This window comes from Poecile atricapillus, chromosome 7, assembly GCF_030490865.1.
Source record: "Poecile atricapillus isolate bPoeAtr1 chromosome 7, bPoeAtr1.hap1, whole genome shotgun sequence".
NCBI lineage: Eukaryota > Metazoa > Chordata > Aves > Passeriformes > Paridae > Poecile > Poecile atricapillus.
The window spans coordinates 15,554,373-15,576,088 of NC_081255.1; the positions used below are offsets into that span (position 1 = coordinate 15,554,373).

At 40.1% G+C, this 21,716-nt stretch overlaps 1 protein-coding gene across 2 annotated transcripts in view; it reads left to right on the top strand.

Annotated features, from left to right (window-relative positions):
- The first annotated feature begins 273 nt into the window (after positions 1-273).
- The window catches only part of PLPPR5 (phospholipid phosphatase related 5), a 45,092-nt gene continuing 23,649 nt past the window's right edge, over positions 274-21,716 (top strand). For both annotated transcript variants that reach the window (XM_058842489.1, XM_058842490.1), the window contains exons 1-2: positions 274-1,135; positions 21,524-21,656. In XM_058842489.1, coding sequence (XP_058698472.1) covers positions 905-1,135; positions 21,524-21,656 — 364 coding nt within the window. In that variant the 5' untranslated portion in view covers positions 274-904. The remainder of the gene's footprint in view (positions 1,136-21,523; positions 21,657-21,716) is intronic.

Consider the following 21,716-nt stretch of genomic DNA (forward strand, 5'->3'; position numbering starts at 1 on the left):
ATTGAGTTGGGGGTATATTAAGGAATCTAATTTTAAACCTTGTGAAGAACTCTTTACTTAATACCTAACTACACCGTATCTCCAAAATTGCTGCCATAAAAACGTCTGGCAAACCATAGAGCAAAAATGAAGAACAATTTTCTTATAAAATCACAGAATCAGACAGAAATACATGGAGGTGTTTAAGGAAAGACCGGATGCGGCAGTTGGCGCCACGGTCTAGTGGATGCGGTGGTGTCAGACCGTAGGTTGGATCTCAGAGGTCCTTTCCAACCTAAGTGATGCTGTCCTTCTGTGATTCCACGTTGAGGTCCTTCCCACCCCGGCCCATAGTGGCGATCCGTGTGCCTGCCGGGGCCCGTCCGAGCTGTGGCTGTGAGCAGTGTCGTGGCCGCTTCCCGCGGGCTCTGGGCGGGCCGGGACAGCGAGCACCTGCGGGAGCTCCCCGGCCCCGAGCGCGCCCCGTGCTGGTGTGGGTGTCGGTGCAGAGAGGGACCCACGGTGGCCGCCGCCCCGCGGGAGGCGGGGGGAAAGCACGGAGGGTTCCTTTACTAATCACGGCCGCGGGGCTGTGCCGTGGGAGCCGTCCGGGGGTCGAGCAATTCCCTTCCCCGCCGGGTCCGGCGCGGCCGCTGCTCCCAGGCGGGGCGGGGCGGGGCGGGGCCGCCCCTGCGCTCCGCCCGCCCGCCGCAGGAGCCGCTGCCCGCGCTGGAGCCGCTGCCGGAGCGGCGGGCCGGGCCCCCGCTGTCCTGCCGTGCCCCGCTGGCCTGGCCGCGCTCCCCGCCGGGCTGACCGCGCTCCCGGCCGCCGCTGAGCCGCCCCCGCCCGCGGTGGATGCCGCCGGGGAGCGGGCGGAGCGCGCCGCCGGGGAGAGGGGCTGCCGCGGCCGCCGGAGCCCACGTACATGCGAGTGCCCTCTCCGCTCACCAGCATGCTTTACTTCCAGATGGTGATCATGGCAGGGACCGTGATGCTGGCTTATTACTTCGAGTACACGGACACCTTCACCGTCAACGTGCAAGGCTTCTTCTGCTACGAGGGCGCGTACCGAAAGCCCTACCCGGGCCCGGAGGACCGCAGCGCCGTGCCGCCGGTGCTCCTCTACTCGCTGACCGCAGGCGTGCCCGTGCTGGTGGTAAGCAGGGGCCGGCCGTGCCCGCGCTCCGGGGACTCGGCGGGCCGGGCCGCGGGTCCCGGCCGGAGCGGGGCCGCCGGTGGCTGCGGGCCGGGCCCGGACTCTCGGCGCTGCCGGGACCCGCGGCCCGGCCCCGGGGCCCCGGCGGGCAGCGCTGCCGGCCCCGGCCCCTGCCCCGGCGTGCCCACCGCGCCTCTCAAGTGTATTTTTAGCGCCGGTTTATGTAACTGCCAGTGCCTGTATTTCCAGCCCCGTGCGACTCCTTTTGGTAAAAAATTATCTTTTCGTTTTCGAAACGCGCGTCGCTTGCGGATAGATGGGCAACCCGAGGAAAACCCGGTTTTTTAGCAACTACTTACTGATGTGTCACCCAGTACTAATTAGAAAAGCCCCCTGTTAGTTTTGTTCTCTAAAAGTCATCTGGTACGTGCAAGGGGCAGTTTTACTTGATTTAGTTGTCTCCGTATGTCACAGTTAATAATGTGCGTGCAAACGAAACCTGTGTGTCTACTTGAACGTGATCTTCCGTCACTCAGTTTTAAAGAGGTGTGTCTGAAAAGTGATTTATTTAATCGATTTTCTTTGGGGGTCTTTTTTGGAAAACAGCTAAGAGAAAGCTTTTTGGAAAAGCAGTGAGATTCCTTTCAAGGTGTTGAAGGTACTCTTGGCGTTGTCAGATAACGAGGGCTTTAGCATCACTCAGTGATCCCTGACCATACTGAGGGAAGGACCTAGAGGGGAACATTTGGTTATTGGGGATGGATTATATATAGATTTATCAGGTGCAGGCCACAGTTACATATACAAGAAAGCCCTTGTAAGAGTTGATTTTAATCAACTGTAAGCATTAGAATAATAAAAAAAATGCAGCAAGAAGAGGCCTTTTAAGATAGGAATTATTTTTTTATCACAATAATTATTTTTCAGGAAAATGTAACGAAATAGGAGTAGAAAAAGCCTTATCAGGAAAATGCTATGGTAGTCCCAGACACATTTCTGCTTTAGTAGCATCATGAGATGTCAGATGGTATCAGACATAAAACCTTATGGTCAGGATCAGCCTTAATATTGAGACTCGGTTCTCTTTTTAATGTTTGTGTGGGTTTTTTTGTTGGTTTTTTTTTTTTTTTTTTATCCCAAGGGATTGAATCTCTTCATTTAACAAAACCTGTTTTGTAGCATTTTGGCTTTGTTTGGTTCTTTTGATTTGAACATCAATTACTTGACTACTTTATTTACCTGTTTGTTCTTTTGAACCCCTAAATACTGTTGAGATTAAAAAAGGGAATTTTTGTTGGGTTTTTTTGGAAATGTTTCTCTGTTGTTGGCATGTGATGTTTGTTTTGCTTTTAATTCTATTTCCTTTGTTTGCCTTAGGAAGTTCTAAAGATTATGTCAGTATTCATGTTGAGCATCTCTTTTTCCTAATATGTGTCAGAAGATGGATTGGTAGTTTCCATTCATTTCCTGGGTGCTAGATGATTACGTCAGAGAAATCTCCGTGACATTTTGGGTTGGCAGTCTTGTAATTAGCCTTGCTAAAAAGCTAATAATAGAACTTAATGATACTTAACTGTGCTTCATCTCCCAGTCACCAGTCTTTTGGGCAAATGACATGCTTTGGGATGTCAGGGCATGGAAAACGACATTGTTGATGCTTGTGTTTCACTTTTTTAAAAAGTATTTTTATTTCATTTTATTAAACAAAAAATTCAGCTCCTGGGAGTCTCATGAGTTCAACAGCATTAGGTCTAATGATTAACTTTATTAAATAGGTAGATTTCTCAGGTTTTGCATAGAGTTTTGTTCTGATTTGCCTTGGGCAATCCTCTTGGACTTAGTGTTTACCCGGGATGGCACTCACTCAGTTGTGCAGGAGTTGTACATTGTCTTGGCTTGCTCTTTTCATTGAAAGGAGTGGTGAAAGTAAGATTTTTTTCACCAAAATGGCTTGTATGTTTTCAGTTGTAGTAGGTTTCAGAGATTAGGTTCTCTTCTATTTCATTTATTTCTTGCCAATGACATTTTGGACATAGTTCTGTGTAATTTTGTTTCTGTAAATGAAATATAAAAATGAATCATGTAACACAGCTATATTTTGGTCTGGAGAGATGCAAATGTAGACCAGTGAAGGAAATGGATTTCTGTGAATGCAATTTCACTTTTTTTTTCCCAAAATGAGTATTGTCCTTGAGCATAGGATATTAAATAATATGATTTATGAGTTGGTTTTTTTAAAATCCTTTTTTTTTTTTTTTCTGTTTGTTTGGTATATGGAGTTAATGCTCTTTTTGGAATTTGGAGGTAGAGCAACAGAATCTTACCTTGGTAAAAGATGTGAACTGGTGTTCACATCAACTGAGGTTTTTTGGAGTGATGGTACTTGTTGAATTGGAGCCATAGAGTGGTTCAAGATAACCTGGCTTATCTTAATGTGACTCAATGCATTCCATTGCATTGAATTTGAATGAAGTTGCTGAAAAATCATTAAAGAAAGAGTTTTTCTAATGATTTTCCTTTCTACATGCCTGCTATTAGAAAACTAAAAAACTGAAGCACCAGTAGCAGGACCTGTCTTGATGAGCATCTCATCAGCAGTGGGTCTGTGGCTGCTGTGAGGCTGTCACAGTGCTGCTCATCCAAAACCCCTGTGCCACATCAGAGATGCTGCAGCAGCCCTGAGTGTCAAGCCATGGGGTTGAGCTGTGTCTGCTCACAGGGCAGCAACCTGCATGTGCTGAGACCTAAATAACAACCTGTGTCATTTGACAAGGATGTACTGCTGTGTTCATCCTGGAAGTTTTCTGGTTAGTCTTTAAAGTGCAGCTTCCTGCTCATACATTCCTACAGCCCTGGTGCAGCACTGCTGCCAGGCTTTCATTCCTGAGTCAATCTGCTTCCTCAGCCCATCTGCCCCGCTGCCATCCAGGGACAGATGCAGCTGGCTGGCAAGGCACAGGTGCTCAGGAGTGTCATCTGAGAAGTGCAGGCCCAGGGCAGAAGCAGAACCTTCTTGCTCTACTGAAATGCTTGACTTTTTTATGGGGTTTTGGCTTTTTTGTTTAGGTTTTTGTGGGGGGGTGGGCGGTTTGTTTGCTTATTTTATTGTTTTTGTTTTTTTGATTTTGTTTTTGGTTTGTTGTTGTTGGGTGTTTATTTATTTTTAATTTTTTTGCGATTTTTGAGTCAAGTGCTCTGATATAGGAAAGAGAAACTGTGACTGAAGGAAAAGTTTTGTACTCTGTACTTGGGAGTCTACTTACTCAGTTTGTATATCTATGGTCTTTGGTCAAGTAATTACCATTATTTACCAAATATTTGGTCAGCTCTGACTTGGTGGGCAGCTGGACTAGATGATTATTGTAGGTCTCTCCCAGCTGAACAATTCTATTCTAAATATCCCATTGGTTGTGTAGTAAGGAGTCAAATTGTGCTATTCACTTTGGCTGTAACAAATTTATTGTCTGCTAAGGTATTTCTGCTTAAAGCCCCTTTAACTTCAGAGTTGCCTGGAGAGGCTGTGGATGGTCTGTCCCTGGCAGTGTTCATGGCCAGGCTGGATGGGCTTTGAGCAGCCTGATCTATGGAAGGTGCCCCTGCCCATGGTGGGTAGGCTGGAACTAGATGAGCTTGAAGGGCCCTTCCAACCCAAACCATTCTATGATTCACAGGTATTGCAGCAACTGTAGGAAACCCATAGAGAAATCCATCAACGTTTCTGTAGGATGAGAAGGGCTACTGCTTTTCCCTTTTTCCAGCTGGTTTCCTGGCTTTTATGTAGGTTCCATGAAATGAAGATGTATTATAATATTGGTTTAGTCTGGGTTGATTATCTCTAAAGGGTGTAGGCACTGTTTCTTATCTGCCAAATCTGTACTTTGAGTTCTTCCACAGGAGAATTTTGAGGGCCCAAACAGTTGCTTTTGTTTAATCTGTTTTTAAAAAAGTACCGAAAACAACTGCAGCTTAACATAAAATATATTGTCCCTTCCAATGATAGATTTTTATCTGTTGATGGTCTCCTAAGTCATACTTTTAAGCACAGGTAATGACTTGAATGGGTAGATGTGTTTGTGTAAGGAGCATTAGGCACACAAGCAGTAAAATATTTTTAAAAATGTAGATGAGGTGGAAATTGCAATTAAAAGAGTGAAAAGCCCTAAGTATGATATTCTATGAGGGGATACTGAGACTTGGGCAGAAGCAGTGGCCCTGTGGGCTCCCTTTTTCCCCCCCTTGTGTGTCAGGTTTGAAAGAGTACTGCTGGCTCTGTGCTCCCATCCTTTTACTGTCCATAGCACTAATATCATGAAATCTCTGGTATACTGAGGAATTCTCAATACATGGTTTGTTTTTTATTTTTATGTTTTTTTGTTTGGTTGGGTTTTTTTTGGTTTTTAATCTTAAAGTCAGATGTGAAGGTGGCAGGAAGTAGGTTCTTGATTTGAGTCTATTCAAATATGTAATAAGCATAGAACTGCTAGTTGAGGGCTCAGTGCTATTTAAGCCATTTCCCAAAGTGCCAGTTCTTGCTCAGTGGGCTGGTTGCTTTTTTAAACTTGTTATGACAGATGTAGCTTGGGAAATACACGTCAGTCTAATCCTTTAGCTTCCAGTAGAAATGATTTCTAGAACGGTGAGGCTAGTGTCTCATTTTTCCAGAATCTGTAGAGTGATCAGTCTGCATTATTTCTTTCTGGTAGATGTTAATAATTTTGACCTCTTTAAAATACTGTGAAGTGTACTTAAGGATTCTTTTAGTGACTCCACATGCTAATATGGATTACTTAAAATGTCAAAACTGTTTAAACAATAAGTGGTATAAAATGTGATGTATTGGACCTAAGATGTATGCTGACTGTCATATAAAAGCCAGGAGGAGATACTGACACATTTTCATTAAGATGTTTAAACAGTTCTATTATGCAAATGTTGTTTTTATTTCCAAGTAACAAATATATGATTACAGTACTTATCCATAAAATATACACTTCTGTTTGCCTAGGTGAGTTCCGAACGTATTTGTGTTTTCCCTGCAAACCAATTAAAGACTAATTTGTTTTAGGATAATACTTCTAATGTCATCACTGAAAAAAATTTGCCATTTAGACATGAAGTGCTGCATTTTTTTTATTTTTTTTTTTCCAGTGGACTGGAGGAATCTTTAGATTTGGTGCATCCCAAACAAGGAATGGATGTTGAATACCAGACATTCTGTCTTGAGCCTAGCTTTAGCCAGTAATGTTTTCCTTTGAGGAAGAAATTTTGAACTCTGGCAAAAGAAAGACTGTATAGCGAAAGATGCAATATCATTGTTCTTGTATCAAATTTACTGTACCCTGATGTTTAAGAAAAAACAAGATCATTCTGTGAAAATTGAAAAAGAGAAGCTACCATTTGAAGCATCTACACAGTTTTCCTAAGTCTCCTTTCTTCTTCACTGTCTTTGCTGCGGTCTTAATAGCTCCAGGTCTGAGTAGCTCAAGAGCAGTTGAAGAATATGCAGAGACCTGAAGGAGATGCACCACTTCCAGCACATAGATCTAGCTGATGTGACTATCACCTCCCATCTCAGTCTTCCTTTCTGAGCCTGCTAGTACCTATTTTCCTTCTAACATCCATGATTCTATGTGCTGTGGCATCAGGGACTGATCAAATTTTATCTGGCTGAGTTCTCAAAATGCTGCTGGCAGAGAAGCTTTTAGTTAACCTGTAGTTCACTGAAACTATTCTACTAGTGTGTAACTTAGTGCTGTACATGAGAAAGGGTTCTAGATTGTGATATCTGGGACATCAAAATACTCAGTTGTCTATTATAATGTGAGGAAAAGCATCATCTAGAATCCAAGTTCTGAAAATATTTTCTGTGGATTTGCTGTGCCTCATGCCTGAGCTGTTTCTTCATTCCTCACCTTAGTCAGAAAAAGTTACTGCCTTCACAAGTGTTCCTTAAATCTACTTTAGGCTGATTATTTTTTCACTTCATGGCTGGTACCAAGTTACTTTGACTTCTGTGGACACCTTGATAGTCTTGGAAAAAACTAAAGAGACCCCACTGGAGTACTGCATCCAGCTCTGGGGCCCCCAATTCAGGATAAGGTGGACTTGCTGGAGTGAGTCCAGAGAAGGATCACAAAGGAGACCAAGGGGCCAGAGCAGGTCTCCTCCTGTGAACACAGGGTGAGAGAGCTGACGTTATTCAGCCTGGAGAAGAGAAGGCTTTGGAAGGACCTTAAAACACCTTCCACTACATAAAGGGGGTCTACAGGAAAGCTGGAGAGGGACTTTTTACAAGGGCTCACAGTGATACAACAGGGGTTTAAGCTGAAAGGGTGTGGATTTAGAATAAACATTAGGAAGAAATTCTTCACTGTGAGGGTGATGTGACACTGGAACAGATTGCCCAGGAAAACTGTGGATTCCCCATCCCTACAGGGTTCAAGGCCAGGTTGGACAGGGCTTTGAGCAACCTGGCTGCAGGACTGGGAACCAAATGATCTTTAAGGATCCCTTCCAGCTGAGGCCATCTTATGATTCTAAGATTTGATCAGACTTTTCTCCTGGTCTACTACTCAAAGAAGTGACCTCTGTGCATCCTGAAGGAGATTAAAGTGTTTTGTCATTTCTGCCAGAAGAGAATCAGGGAAGCTTGATAAATAATGCAAGGATGAACAGTTGCCAGCAGCTGTTGTTACAGGGCAGAAAATCCCAAGGGTGCATAGCAAGGTATTCAAGTTTTCAGTTTTATGTACAACTTACTGAGAAAGTTAAGGAATTGCCCAGCAAGCTATGCAGTCTATCCTAGTGCTCTTTTTCTGAGAAGTGAACTTTTATTATGATATTTGAACAACTCATGGTGCTGTTTTGATAAGACAGTGATAAAGCAACAGAAGAAGAAAGTTTTAAATCCTGAATCATATGAATTGGGTAGACTAAGCAGCCTCTGAAATAAAAAATGGAAATGGTTTTATTTGATAAACTAGTTAGCTAATCAAAGAAAATATTTCCAGGATTATTGAAATAGGTTATATACCAAGAAGCTAAAGCTTTTTAGCTTTATGTGCCTTTCTCTTGCTGGCACATTTTTCAACTGTTACAACTTTACATGAATAAGGAATTGCCAAAATACTTCATCCACTCTGTGATCACATTGTTGCAGGACTCATTTGGCCCCTGTTATCCTAGCTCTATTTCAACCTGTGTGCACAGCTGCAACTTCTTTCCTTGATAGGTTTCTTCTTCCATTCCCACGTGTTTGTAGGAAAGATAAATCTTTTTTTTATTATTTGTTGTTTGTTTGTTGTTATTTTTTTCAAATATGCAAGTGCTGGGGACTTCAGGAAGCCACTTTTTTTGAGAAGAGGAATACCCTTTTCTGGAATGCAGGAGAAGTTTAAAGCTAAGGGACAGTTTATTTCATGCTCTTCCTATGTGAATGGATAACTGCTTTGCAACATTACTGAAGAATAAAAAAATAAATCACACTGTTAGGTCTGCAGTAACTTTGTGTAGCAGATGTCAGTATTGGCCTGTTGGGACACATAGCAAGACAAATATGTGATTTGATAGTCTGATTCAGGTTTTATCTCAGCATTAAACCACTAATCCAACAGAGCTATAACCAGGAGAAACAATTAAAAATTCAGAATCACTGTGTGTTTTCTTGGGAATTCTTCTTTATCTGTCTGTGTTCCTGTTGTGGTGTGATGGCGTACATGAGCGGTGCCTGCAGAAGTTATGTTTGTACTTCCACTTGAATGTATTTCTGCCGTGCTTAGTATGCATGTGATTTACAAACATTAACAATATCGAGGCCATATGCTTCATCCTTTGATGGGCTCTCTAGAAGTAAAGTGGCAAGCAGATGTGAACAAGGCAGGCAGGGTTCTGTTTGCAACAGCTGAATGCCTGCTTGTCCTACAAACGATGCACTTATGTTTAAGTGAGAAATTGTTAATCCAACTAATCCTGCACGATTAAGGAATTTGTATCATTGTTTGTAATCTAAAATAGTAGGCTTGAAGTAATAATCAGTTTTTCAACTAAACAATTCTTGCTCATTGTACATCATACAGGATTGAGGAGATGGGTGTCCATATGATACATAATAAATGACAGCCAAAGTAGAATTGTAAGTAGCTTTAGCTGTGCTTCTCAGCCTTAAAAGCAGAGTGATGTTTAAAAAGCTTTATATGCTCTTGCAGCATCCCTCAGAGCCACTGAAGTTCATGATGGCCCAGCTTTCATCACACATGGTTTGTATTTAGCAGAGATGTGGTGACCTCAGAGATTGCAAGTAGAAAGTCCAGCTGAAGTGGTTATACCATATCTCTGGCACTCAGAAGTTGCACATGAGACATACTGTTTTAAGGAGGAATATCTATTGAAAACAAAGTCCTTTGTGTTTGCACATAGTACAATGAACATGGTGTTGGACAGTGACTACAAAAGCAGAAGTTCTAGCATTTGCTATCTCTGATGGGCAAACTGCCTTTGCAAAGATCACTTTACCAGAAAATATTTCTTTTAAATGTAAAGTGCTAAGAAATCTGCAGTAGAAAAATTACTGTATATATTAAGGCTTTTTATAATGTACTATTAGTGTAAAAATTTGTTCAATATAGAATCAAAAATGACTCTTAATTCTGGATGCCACTTCCTGGGCTGTGAGGCACCATAAAAATCCTTCTTGGCTACACAGTATGAAAACTGGGGTTGTGGATTCCACTTCTGCTTGCCAGTCTGGACAACATACAGTTATCTATAGTTTTGTATGTATTGTGTAAATGTATCATAAATATCCATTGTCTAATTGTTATACATTGAATATTTATATGCAAATGTCATTAATTATAGGCACTTGCTAATGTACAGCCAATTAAAAATGCAGTATAGCTATGTTTTAAAATTATTATTTTTCTTTCTCTGCTGTTATTACTTCTTGCCTCTCATCCATGTCAGGTTAAATAGTATGTATGTGGGCAGAGTTTTTCGTTTTCTAAATAATAATTAAGAAAAAAGCAGCTACCAAGAACAGAAGTCAGCCTAACAGAATTCTGCTATTCAGATTTTATTTTTTCCTTTCTCTATGCAGCATATTGAAACAGCCGTTGTTTTAGGTTGGTAGGCTTCATGCTGTCTCTAAAAAGGGTCAGGCCTAGTTATTTTTTATTGCTTCGAATTTCGAGTAATCTTATGAGGATTTCTTTGATCAATGTGTAGTTTGCCTCCTTATAAATCAAGTATTGACTATTAGAATCAGCAAGTGGAACTTGACTTCCCAGCGTAGTTATTTTGGGTAATAACAGGGATTTCTGTGACCTGTCTGTAGCAATTTAGGGCTCAGACACGATTGAATTAATTCTGCTGACAGATTTCTTAATTGCGGGTCAGCTGAGCTGCAGTGACCAACGCCATGGACTTGCAGCCTGTGGGGAGCATGAGGTAAAGTATTTGAGCTGGACCTGCTTTAATCAAGACTTAGCCCAGGATGTGTTAATTTTCTGGGTTTTACAGAGTGGGTGCAGAGGCTGTCCATAACAGGGCTCTGCTGAGAAGGAGGAGCCTCAGCAGAGCAGCAGCTCCTGGCTGATGCCTGACCTAGCAAGTGCCGCTCTGTGCATGAGGTCAGCTCCACGCAGAGCCACGTGTGCACGTGCCCAAGCTTCGGCACATCCTTCATTGTGCTTTGATCATAGTTACATCGATTGAGCCCGATGTCCAGAGCCTCTCCACTGCTCAGTTTCTGCTTTTCCTGTTCCTGTGAGGAGCATCCTTGGCCCTGTTGGGGTGTATCAGGGCCCTGCCACGAGGCCAGGCCTGAGGCTGCGGCCACCGCGCGCTCAGAGTGCACAGACATGAGTCTGAGTGTCCGAGAGGCCGGGGGAGGCCGGGGGAGCTGCTGCTGCCGTAGGCTGGGGGCCACCAGCGCGTTCCATGGGAGCGGCGTGGGGACGTTCTGGCTCTTAGCGTGGGCCCCTCTGCCAAGCGCTCGCGCCTGGCTGGACTCAGGTCATGGGGACTCTTTCCAGAGCATTTAGCAAAGGCAGACGAGATTTGTAAGCAGATTGACCTTGGGGGGCATGCCAGTGGTTTGGGGACATCTGCAGCTGGCAGAATGAATGTACAGAGCTGGGCTGTGAGCTGTCAGCGTTGCCTTGGTGAAGGCATCTGCCCACTCAGGCGGGATGGACACGTAGCTGTTAATGCCCAGCTGTCAAATGGTAGTTGTGAAATGAGGTTGCTGTGTAAAGCACTAGGAGGTTGTGCGTGAACAGTTAAACCAGAGCTGGATTGTTAATTTGTTATCTTGGTATTGTTAATGAATTATCTTGCTATTGATGGAGTTTAATCACATGCTTCAGTACTACTTGAAATCACAAGGCTTTCCTGAGGTGGAGTGCTGTGTGTGAATGATTGGTGCTGATAGAATTTTTTCTGGAACCACATTCATTTTAATAGCTGATACTGCAGTTTTACACAGTATTTCTTCTGTTTCTGAATTGATTGTGATTGTTGTGTAATTAGGAGTAGAGCGAAATCATAAAGCACAGACTATTTCTTTATAAAACTAAGTATGTTTACATATGCAAGTGTGTATGCACAATGTGTTGCCAGAAAAATTCATGTTTACATGGTTGACTTGTATCTGTAGTTTAGTTCATATGTACTTTTAACCTTGAACACCGATGGCAAAAATGTAATGGCTCTAAGAATTGATTCATTTACACCAGAATACTTAAATTGTTATCACTAAATGTGTGCAAGCACCTATCATTGCAGAACAGTGGCTAAAAACATATGTTTGTACATTAACATAACAGCATTTATTTTATATAATATCCTTTATTGTCTTCACAGATCGGACCAAAAAAACCAGCTATTATAAAGTCTGCCTTGAAGACAGTCAGTGTCAGAGCTTCAGAAGATCTAAAAATTTTAAATAGACTCATTCATCCTTAAAACACTTCTCTCACCACTTGAGCTTTTTTCAAGATATTTGATAAAGCCAGCAGCATATTTACTATTATTTTACAGATCTGTGCAAAGGAGATGATCCTTGTTAGGGTAAACCATTATGCACTATTTCATGAGTGGACAGAGATACAGTCACATATTGAAGAAGAGTAGCTGGGCTTACTTTGGCCAATAGACTTTGCAATTAGTTTTCAGAATACCATTGCATGCCTTAAAGAGCTGTTTTTATGCTCTTCTGTCTTCACAGCAAAGTATACAATCTCCCCTCTGTCTTGTAGGCATTTCCTGTACTAGGAAATTTTTGCTGAAATTTGCCACTCTTGCTACTCCTATTTCAGCTCATTGGCTGCTGTGCCAATGAGGGCACTTGGGACTTCCTCTTAATTCAAGCACTGCATTGTGTAAACTTCTAAACAGGGTCAGACAACATAGTGTTGCCAGCTGCACATCTGCAGCCATCTGGATTTGTGGCAGGAGCAATAAAATAGACATTGTGTAGCAGAGTTGAAAGAGTGACAAAAGTGGTGCAAATCATATTTGCAGAAAACCAACCATAGAGAAACCCACCATAAAGAAAATCCACCATATTTGATCTGCAGAATATACAGTATCATTATTGAAAAGGTCTTTCTACTTGTGCATTTAGCAAATAAAGATAAATGGGATATGCTACTGCTGTGCAATGTTTGGTGAAAAACCTTGCTGGCTAATTCATTCCCATTGCATTGTTTAGAGCAGAGGTAAGTAAGTATTAAAGCTTCTGGTGCTCATAAACAGGCCTCTACCCCCATTTCTATGACTTCATTAAGATTCTGTTTCTAATAAACATCACTTCAGTATCTTAATTTATTATAATAACATTCTTAAGGAGAAATAATGGCACACTGTGAAATTACAGCTTTTAAGTCTGAGGGAGGAGGTGCAGGGGGAATGGTCACACATTGTTTTGTGTCTGGACTTGCTAGTGGTTTGAGGTGAAGCTAGAAGAGACACTTCTGACCTCTTTTCTTTTGGATCCTTTCTCCTTGACCAGCATCTCTAGTGACCTTTCTGAGAATAATGAGTCTACCTGGTCAGTGAAGCTTCAAAAGTTAACTTCTGTAGAGTCATTCTCTTTGACTGGGTTACTCAAGTGTAAGTACAAGGTGTAGTCTCTACTTTTCTCTCCCTGAAAGCTTTTATTTGGTCACTTGTTTCCTGTTGGCTCTCAGAGGCACTAGAAGTATAGATTAATACTGTCAGGATTTCTTACTGAGTAGTTTTACTGCTGGTTTTATGCTGAATGCACATATTTTGCACGTTACCTTAATGTGAGACATCTCAGAATAAGACATAGTTTTAGACTGAATACTTCCATGCATGGGTTTTTAAAGTGTTTTAAACTCATTTTTAGTGACACCTGGATTCTTTGCAGTAATGCTTACAATGTAAAGACATCAAGTATATTAGAAGAATGACTTATAAGTTAAAATGTTCAGGAGTGGGCATTGCATTTTTTGACTTAACTTTCTGATTTATCTGACCTGTTAAACACCTTTCTCAAATATTTGGTACTGCTTCCCTGTAAAATTGGATTGTCTTCCTAGTTTTGTTTTATTATTTTCTTGGGACAGTATTCATTGCCAATACTTATTTCCAGACTTTGGATGAGGTATTGCTCTTAACCTAGAGTGCCATAGATTTCACAACTAATCCAGCTCCTGTTGAAGTTAGTGGGGTTGCTACCTTTGATTTCAACTGGATGCATTTCATTTGTTGGCAATTATACTGTAGCCTAAGGTAATGGTAAGGGAAGAGGTGCTTATACAGAGGCCATTATTAGTAGGAGTGGAGCTACTTATGTGATGACAAAGACAACTGCATTATTTTGAAGGTCATTTTTAATAAAACATTTAGAATTATTTTATTGAACTTTCTGTGTAAATTTATCATTATTAATCAAATACTAGTAGATAATAATAAACATAAGTAATAAGCCAGTTGTGTGTATGTTTTGTAAACGACATATTTTGCCACAAAAGTCCAGACAACAATTTTTGTTGAATCTTGCAGGTATTAATCTTCTGTACAGCATGTTATTCTCATAGCTCTATTAAAAGAGAGGGTACTTATACTGTTCCAGTGTTTGGTTCTCCATTTTCCATTGTTTGATGGCAATGGCAATTCAGTGAAAGTGGCTTTCCTTGAACTGATCTCAGGAATAATATATCTGCAAAGCGTATCTGGCCTTGAGTAGAAGTGAGCTAGAAGTAAGACAGTGGGAAAAGGGAGAAATACAGATATTCTCCTTCTGAGCCTCTGAGAACAGTTGGCTACAGTCATATACTAACTGTAAAACCACTACTTTGTGGCCAGAATCACTAAGAGATGCCTTTTATGTGATCAGATTTTTTTTTTTCAAACAGGGATGAAAGCCCCTTCATGCTGAATTTTGCAACTGAATGTTCATCCTGGGTAGAAAAGCACAGTTGCATACATCACTTAAGGCTTAAATTATAAAGTAACATTGCTCTTGGATATGGTCACTGGTATGGGTGTCAGATGCATTGGTATTGTGTTTATCAAGGAATCACATTTTCAACATGCACAGAAGGGTTAGGACACTCATCTGCCTCAGCAGAAGAACAATGTACAGTTTTCTTGGCCAGTGAAGAAACAAAGGGGTTCACCAAGGCTGGGTCATGAAGAACCACAGTATTTTCCACATGTGTCACTTGAAGTCCAGTGGAAGACTTCTTTGATACAGCTGAGTCCAGAGATAAACATAAATGAATTCATCTTCTCATAGAGAAGATAAATCATAGAGCTTTGAGCACTTTGTTTTTCCTTCACCAAATATCACAGTGTTTTAAAGGTTGAAGTTGAGTGCTTGAGAAAAATGAAGAATTTTGATGTAGAATTATTTTTCAAATTCTTTCATGAAATAATTATATTTAATAACAACCTTTTTCATGGTATCAATCAGAGATCAGGAAACTAAAATCAGGTGATATCTGGCCATATTACAACTCATTTTCCTAAGGAGGTGTGTTTGTAAAGTGTGGAGTTCGGAAACTGCATAATGGCCTCCTTGGTTTTTGTAAAATGAAAATGAAAACACTTTAAAAACCGTAAGAATTTCATACGATAAGAACCTTATCTAGAGTATTTGAGCCTTAAGTAACTTCACAGTTTGAAATGTGAATTTATGCCTTTAGAAGGCAGTTTTGAATTAATTTTTCTCTCTTCCCCTCACCATTTACTAGGACTTTTTTTAGATGTAGAGATTTTCCCTAGATTAACATTTTTTCCCTATTTTTTTATGTTATTTTTTAAAATTAGAAAAGCTTGCTGCATGGGCAAGAATTCTCATGAATGTCTCTTATCTACTACTGCTTGCAACGTGTTCGGCAAGAATACTTGTGCCAGCATTTAGATAGTTTTAGGGCCAGGTGCCAGACACTTATTTGGCCCCCAGGCTGCCACACCGGCATTCCTGAGTGTGTTTTCCTCACATCCTGGCCGTTCCTGATCGCCTGGAGAGCTGCAGGCTTTGCCTGTTGGACACCACAGATGGGCTCCAGAGAAGATGCCGTTTGCACACATGATCAATTGCTCTGTTAAGGAAAAAAGGAAGCTCTTAAGAGACTTCAAAATATTTTTTTCCTCTCATGTGATAATGAATGAGGACAATTTGGTGGAAGATGAAGTTGTCCATGTCTCTGGTCATGTTCTCATGTGGTTCATTTCTGGCTTCCTGCTTATAAATGCTTGGTTATTGTGTGCCTCTTGCTTTCAAGTACAAGTCAACTCTTCCTGAAGAGAGCAGCTTTTACCATTGTAGACATACTCAGTATGTTACTATGTATTAAAAAGGGCAATAAAGAGTATTTGTTCCCGTCAAAAGTAAAATTACTCTTTAGTAACATATAGCCATACTCTGCCCTACAGAGAAGTAAATAATGCAGATAATATTTCACTATTAGATATGTAAACTTTTACTGCTATTTTTCTTTTGTAAATGGACATGACCAAATATATTAAATTTTAGTATTTTTCTCCAAAACATATAGGGAATATATATTTTTAAAACAAAATTGAGAGGCACAAAAAGGCTGAGTATTTTTTCCAAATTCTTTCTCTAGAAAAGCAATTTTCTTTTCACATCTTTTCTGTCGACCTTTAGAAGCTTCTGTGCGGTATGGTCCTACATCCCCATGCTGAATGCAAGAGAGGATATTTTGTATTTAATCAATACCACACAGATTTATCAAGGATTTTTTTTTTTTCATTTTCTGCAAAACTACTGGACATTTGTTACCATAGAAAATGTACTACTCTGAAAATTGACCAGGGCATGTGCTGTCAGTTTAAGCAAGCAAGAAGCAATGAGAACAAGAAAAACACAAAGAAAATGGCCTCAAGGGAAAGCTCTGCATAATGAGCTTGAAATTGCTACTGCTAGAAATACAGTTGCTGCTTTTCCTGCCGGGGCTGTCACCTCACTCAACAATTTTAGCTTCAAGTGGAGAGTGGAGCTTTCAGCATCACTAAAGGCCAAGATTTCTCTAACTCTGAGGTCACTATGATAATTGGTACGTGGATGGCATTTTTAAATAGGAAATAGGCCAGGAGTAGCCCATGGTCTTAAAAGTTAGAAAGACAAGGTAAAGAGCAGGAATAACCAAGCATATAGAAGCCATATTTTTAGAAGAGATCTGCACCACACTAAGTGGGAACTCAAAATGAATAGGGAGGCCACGCAATTTAATTGATAACAATTCTCTTAGAGATATTTTTGGCTCCATTTCCTACCTTCCCTTCTTTCCTGATAAGGAAGGATGAGGAAGTTCATTCTAGAGAGAAAAGCAGAGCTGTGGGGTGCCTGAGATGCTCATTCTCCCAAGGTTATTTCTTGAAGATGGTCTTACAGAAGTCTTGGTTACTGTTCAAGTCATGCCTAAATGGGAGAAACACAATGAATGAAAGTAAGTCAAAAGAGAAATTACAATGCACAGTATTGTGAAATGTTCTTAACTTGACGAGTTGAGCACATGGATGAATATTTAGTGGTCTTTTTAATGCGGTAACCACTTTTCAGTGTTACTCATCTCTCTGAGTGGTTGCTGTAGTTACAGCATAACCTTGAGAATTGGCAAAGATGGAATCGTGTATTCTATGACGTTCCCTAGCCTGTGGGAAATATTTCTTGAACATTTGTGTAGATGTTAGCTGGAAAGGTCTATGGCTGTATACACAGAAATTTATTTCCTAATCCCAAATAGAGATTATCAACCTTATATTTCAGGATTTATCTTGTTTAACCATATTAATGTATCCTCGGATATCTTGTCATGCAAATGAATATTTAAGTCTCACTTGAGTCCTGGGGCTTTATAGGGCTTTATGTGATCTATATGAGAATGTAGGTCATAAAGTAAACCTCATTAGTGTTTTAAGAAGTGCAGATTTAAGGTCATTTATTTATATAGGTACTGGCTGTTGTAAAACATAGGAGACACTAGGGGAAGTTTGTTTATGGAGTCAGTTTACTGGAAAATCAACAATGTCAGAACTTCTCTAGCTCTAATATTTGGAATGAGTCAGGCTTGACATTTTGAGTTGAAAAGAACACAGAATTTAGAACCAAGTTAAGAATATACTGGATGGAAGGACAAATTAGATTTTTAAATTGACATGCAGTGCTAAAACTAGGCACAGCTTGCCTGGATTCAGAAAAATGACTAATACAGAAAATCCTGGACTTACTTGGGAGGAAGGAATCAGTGTAGGGAATATGTGCAAAATGCTATAAGAATCCTGAGACGAAAACAAAGAAAGGGAAAGGTATTAGGTGGATGGCAATAAATGCAAAATTATGTATTACTAGTATAAACACACTGTGAAAATCAATCAGCTTATATATTAATTTGGAGTTAAGAGGTGAAACAAGAAGAAATATTAGTTTTAGATCTCACCCATCTCAAATTCTGTTCCTGGCTGTCAAGTGGATTGTCACATCACAGACAGGATATGATTGCTATAGAGATGGTTCCAAAAACAACTGTAATTTAATTTTTGCTGGGCTAATATTTTTATGTGCTTCCATAAGAGTAAATTATTGTTGTTGTGTTCCTTGTTGCAACACTTGCATACACCATGATTTTATCTAAGGACTCTGCAAGTTGTTTATACATGTGTTCTTCAGAATACTGGAGAGTCTGCACTTTGTACTGTTAGACTTCAGATGAAAATTGTTCTTTTCCTTATACTATATATGCTGTAGCTGTATGTCAAAATGGAAGGATGGCCTCCCCTGCTTTTAATAACTATTAAAATATCTGTGAGCTAAGAATTTTAATACATACCTGTGGGAAATTTGTACAGTAATCTAAAGTAGTATGACCCTGTTAGAATAAGGTAAAAGATGCTTCTAATATCCTCTCTTTTTTGTTGCAATCATATTTCTACACCTGAACTTGTGTAGTTTTGTCCAGGTGTTTATGTTGTCAGAACATTCAGATTCTCCACTGTAATCTTTCACTCCCAGTTTTGGCAGTGAAACTGCCAAATAAAATATTCCAAAAACTTTTTAACCCAAGACTTAGAGAAGTACACAAGTAATTCTGTTGAATTAAATGTCATTTGTTGGCTGGTTACAACTCACATATGCAGTGGAAGGGGTAATGATGGTTCCTGTGCCAGCAGGAATACAGAAATTGCTCCTTCCAGGAATATACCTGGCAGGCAAATTGCTGTAAAGTACAGGGGGCATATCGCTCTCCTTTTCCTCTGCCCTGTAGAGCTGATTATTGCCAGTGATGTTGGAGAGAAGAAAGGGAAGGAATTGCACTGGGAAGCAGAATTTCTCCTGGGATTTACTGAGATTGAAAGAGATTTTTCTTCCATTTCTGAAACATCAATAGGCTGATTATTGAGATGAGCAGTACTTGTGCTGAAGGATGGAGGAAGGAGAACAGCTTTAGCTGAGCTGCCAGTACAGAAAAATAAAGAACCTGTATTTATTGCCAAATTCTAGAAGGATTCTATCAAAGTGAATCCATGGAAGCATAGAGATGAATGCCTTGTGTGCTCAATGACTCTTATTACTTCTGACAGTAGAGCACTAGGCCTTCTGTAGCAGAAGTTTTGTCTTTAGCCGAATTCCACATCTTTCTGACCCTTGCACCTACGTGCCCACCCTTAGAGTATTCTTGTTCAGCTAAGAACTTGAACGCTGCTGTTCTTGGAACAGAGGGTTTTCTTCATACAGGTCACCATCAAAGACAGGAAATGTAACAAGGAAAAGCTGTTGGCAGCAGCAAAGATCTAGATACAGCCGATGAAGACTGCTGGAAGTGAGGATCTCCTTTCCTGTAACTGAACAAGCAGTTCTCTCTTTAGTTAACCCCAGCTTCCCTACCAGCCAAGAACAGAATCTTTATTCTTAGATCAGCAGATTCAGTCTCTGCTCAGAGCTGGAGAGTTGAGCTTGCTGGCATTCTTGGTGTTCTTGCAAAAGGTTGAGCACTGTATCTCACAGATGCTTCCTTTGTGGTGAATTCTGCTTTTTCCTGGAGTTTCAAAATCTGTGAAAATTTTACTGAAGTCTATTGAGTTTGGCAGAAAGAATTAAAGACTGAATCTGACTCTATTCAGGTTGCCTAGTCCTTGAGAGGAAAGAAAAGCATTACTGTGACTCACAGTAAAAGTATAAGTGTTTCTGTTCTCACCTTTATGAATCACATTAAAACTGGTATTTTTGATATGTTTTTTCATGAGAGCTATAGGGATCACTGGGTTGATTTCTCCTTCTCATAATTTGGCTGATCTTGAATTCAAGGTTGAATTATTTTTCATGTATACTGATAATTTGCTAATTATAGTCGAAGAAATTCTACTTCACTGGGCTGCAAATTTGCTTGCATCACAATAGAGAGAGGATATTTTTTAGTTCAGGTATTGAAATTTCTTTTTTATCTAAAAACTTCACTAGGATCTGAAGCCTAAAGTAATAGATAATGACTGTTTTGATACCAAATTAAATTTTGCTTTTTACATACTTGCCTCCAGAGTTATTTTTGTTGCTTGTGCCACATTATTTATGAATAGCACTTTCCTCCACAATTTAGCCCAAGGTTATCTGCATAATCTACAAACAACTAAGGAAGGTCATTAATTGCATCCTTCCTGTTGACAAGAAAATGTGTGTGTGAGGTAGTGCCCACAGATTATTTTATTTATTTTGTAGAACTGCTCACACCTATTATGATATATGAAAATATTTATATTTTCTTGTTAGGGCGACGGTTAAGAAAAACGTCAGCTATTAATCAGATTTGATGGCATTATTGATTGCATTTGTGGAGTATTAAGATTTCACTTTGGTAGTCTTCATTCTTGTTGATCAAATTGTGATGTACCTGACAATAAGCTTTATGTTTTCCATGTAGAGGAGTGGAAGTGCTTTGCCTGTAAGCCCCACAGTGAACCCAGATTAGAATCCAGTGGTCAGTGACCCTTCTGCTCTGCTTTTCAATTATCCTTGCCATAAAGCTTCAGTGTTGTAGCTTTAGATAGATACCTGCTTAAATCTTGCCTTTGGCTTTTGAGGCTCAGTCCATAATTGTAGTGAATAAATTAAAGGTCCATGCTTTGTTGTACAGGTAAATACATAACCTAGAGAAGATGTTTTACATTCAAAATATATTTTTTCTCGTTTGGTGGTTTTTATGTTTTTTTGCCAGACATAAGGTGAATGATATATAGACATGAGAACTTTATTTTGGGTGGAGTGAATGTGAAACAGGCCATTCTTAATGTTAAAATGTCAGTGGTGACACTTTGTTCAAGCATGAGGAACAGAGCTAAAGCCAGACTTGATAAATTTAGCTAGCAAAATGTGAATCAAACCCTGTTAAGTGCCTCCTGGCAAACCAAACCTCTGATGTGAACAGGAGCTCTGTTATGATTTTTTTTCCCCTTTCTCTCTACCATAGTTCAAAATTTAAAGTTCAACTCTGCAAAGTGCTGAGTGTCAGGGAATGTCATGTGGGAACTGAAATGTTCAGCATCTTCCAAGATTAGGCCTTTACTTTGGTCCAGATATTGTGCATTATGTGATCTGTTGTTCTTGAACTAACAGATTTCTTTCTCTTTCCCCTCATCCTGAAAACTAGGTTATGTTATGTCGCCTACAAATCCTTGTTGTAATAATTTATTCTCTTATAAGGCAAATAAAGTAAAGCAAGCCATAAGGCATATTTCCCTGATAAGAAGATTAATGTACAGAACTTGATTCACTTATGCTGTCTTTTGTGCTGGTTTGGTCTTGTTTCTTTAAGATGAGATGTCTGTCTCTGTAATATTAGTGTATTTTACGTGCTGTAATCTGATGCACCATTTCTCTCCCCTTTTTTCTCCTCCCCTAAGATTATCGTTGGAGAAACTGCAGTCTTTTGTCTACAGTTAGCTACAAAGGATTTTGAAAACCAAGAGAAAACAATATTAACTGGAGACTGTTGTTATATAAATCCACTGGTGCGCAGGACCATCAGATTCCTTGGTATGAGCAAAATTACTGCTTTCATTTTCTGAATTGTGAGAGTGATCAATTATGTCTTAT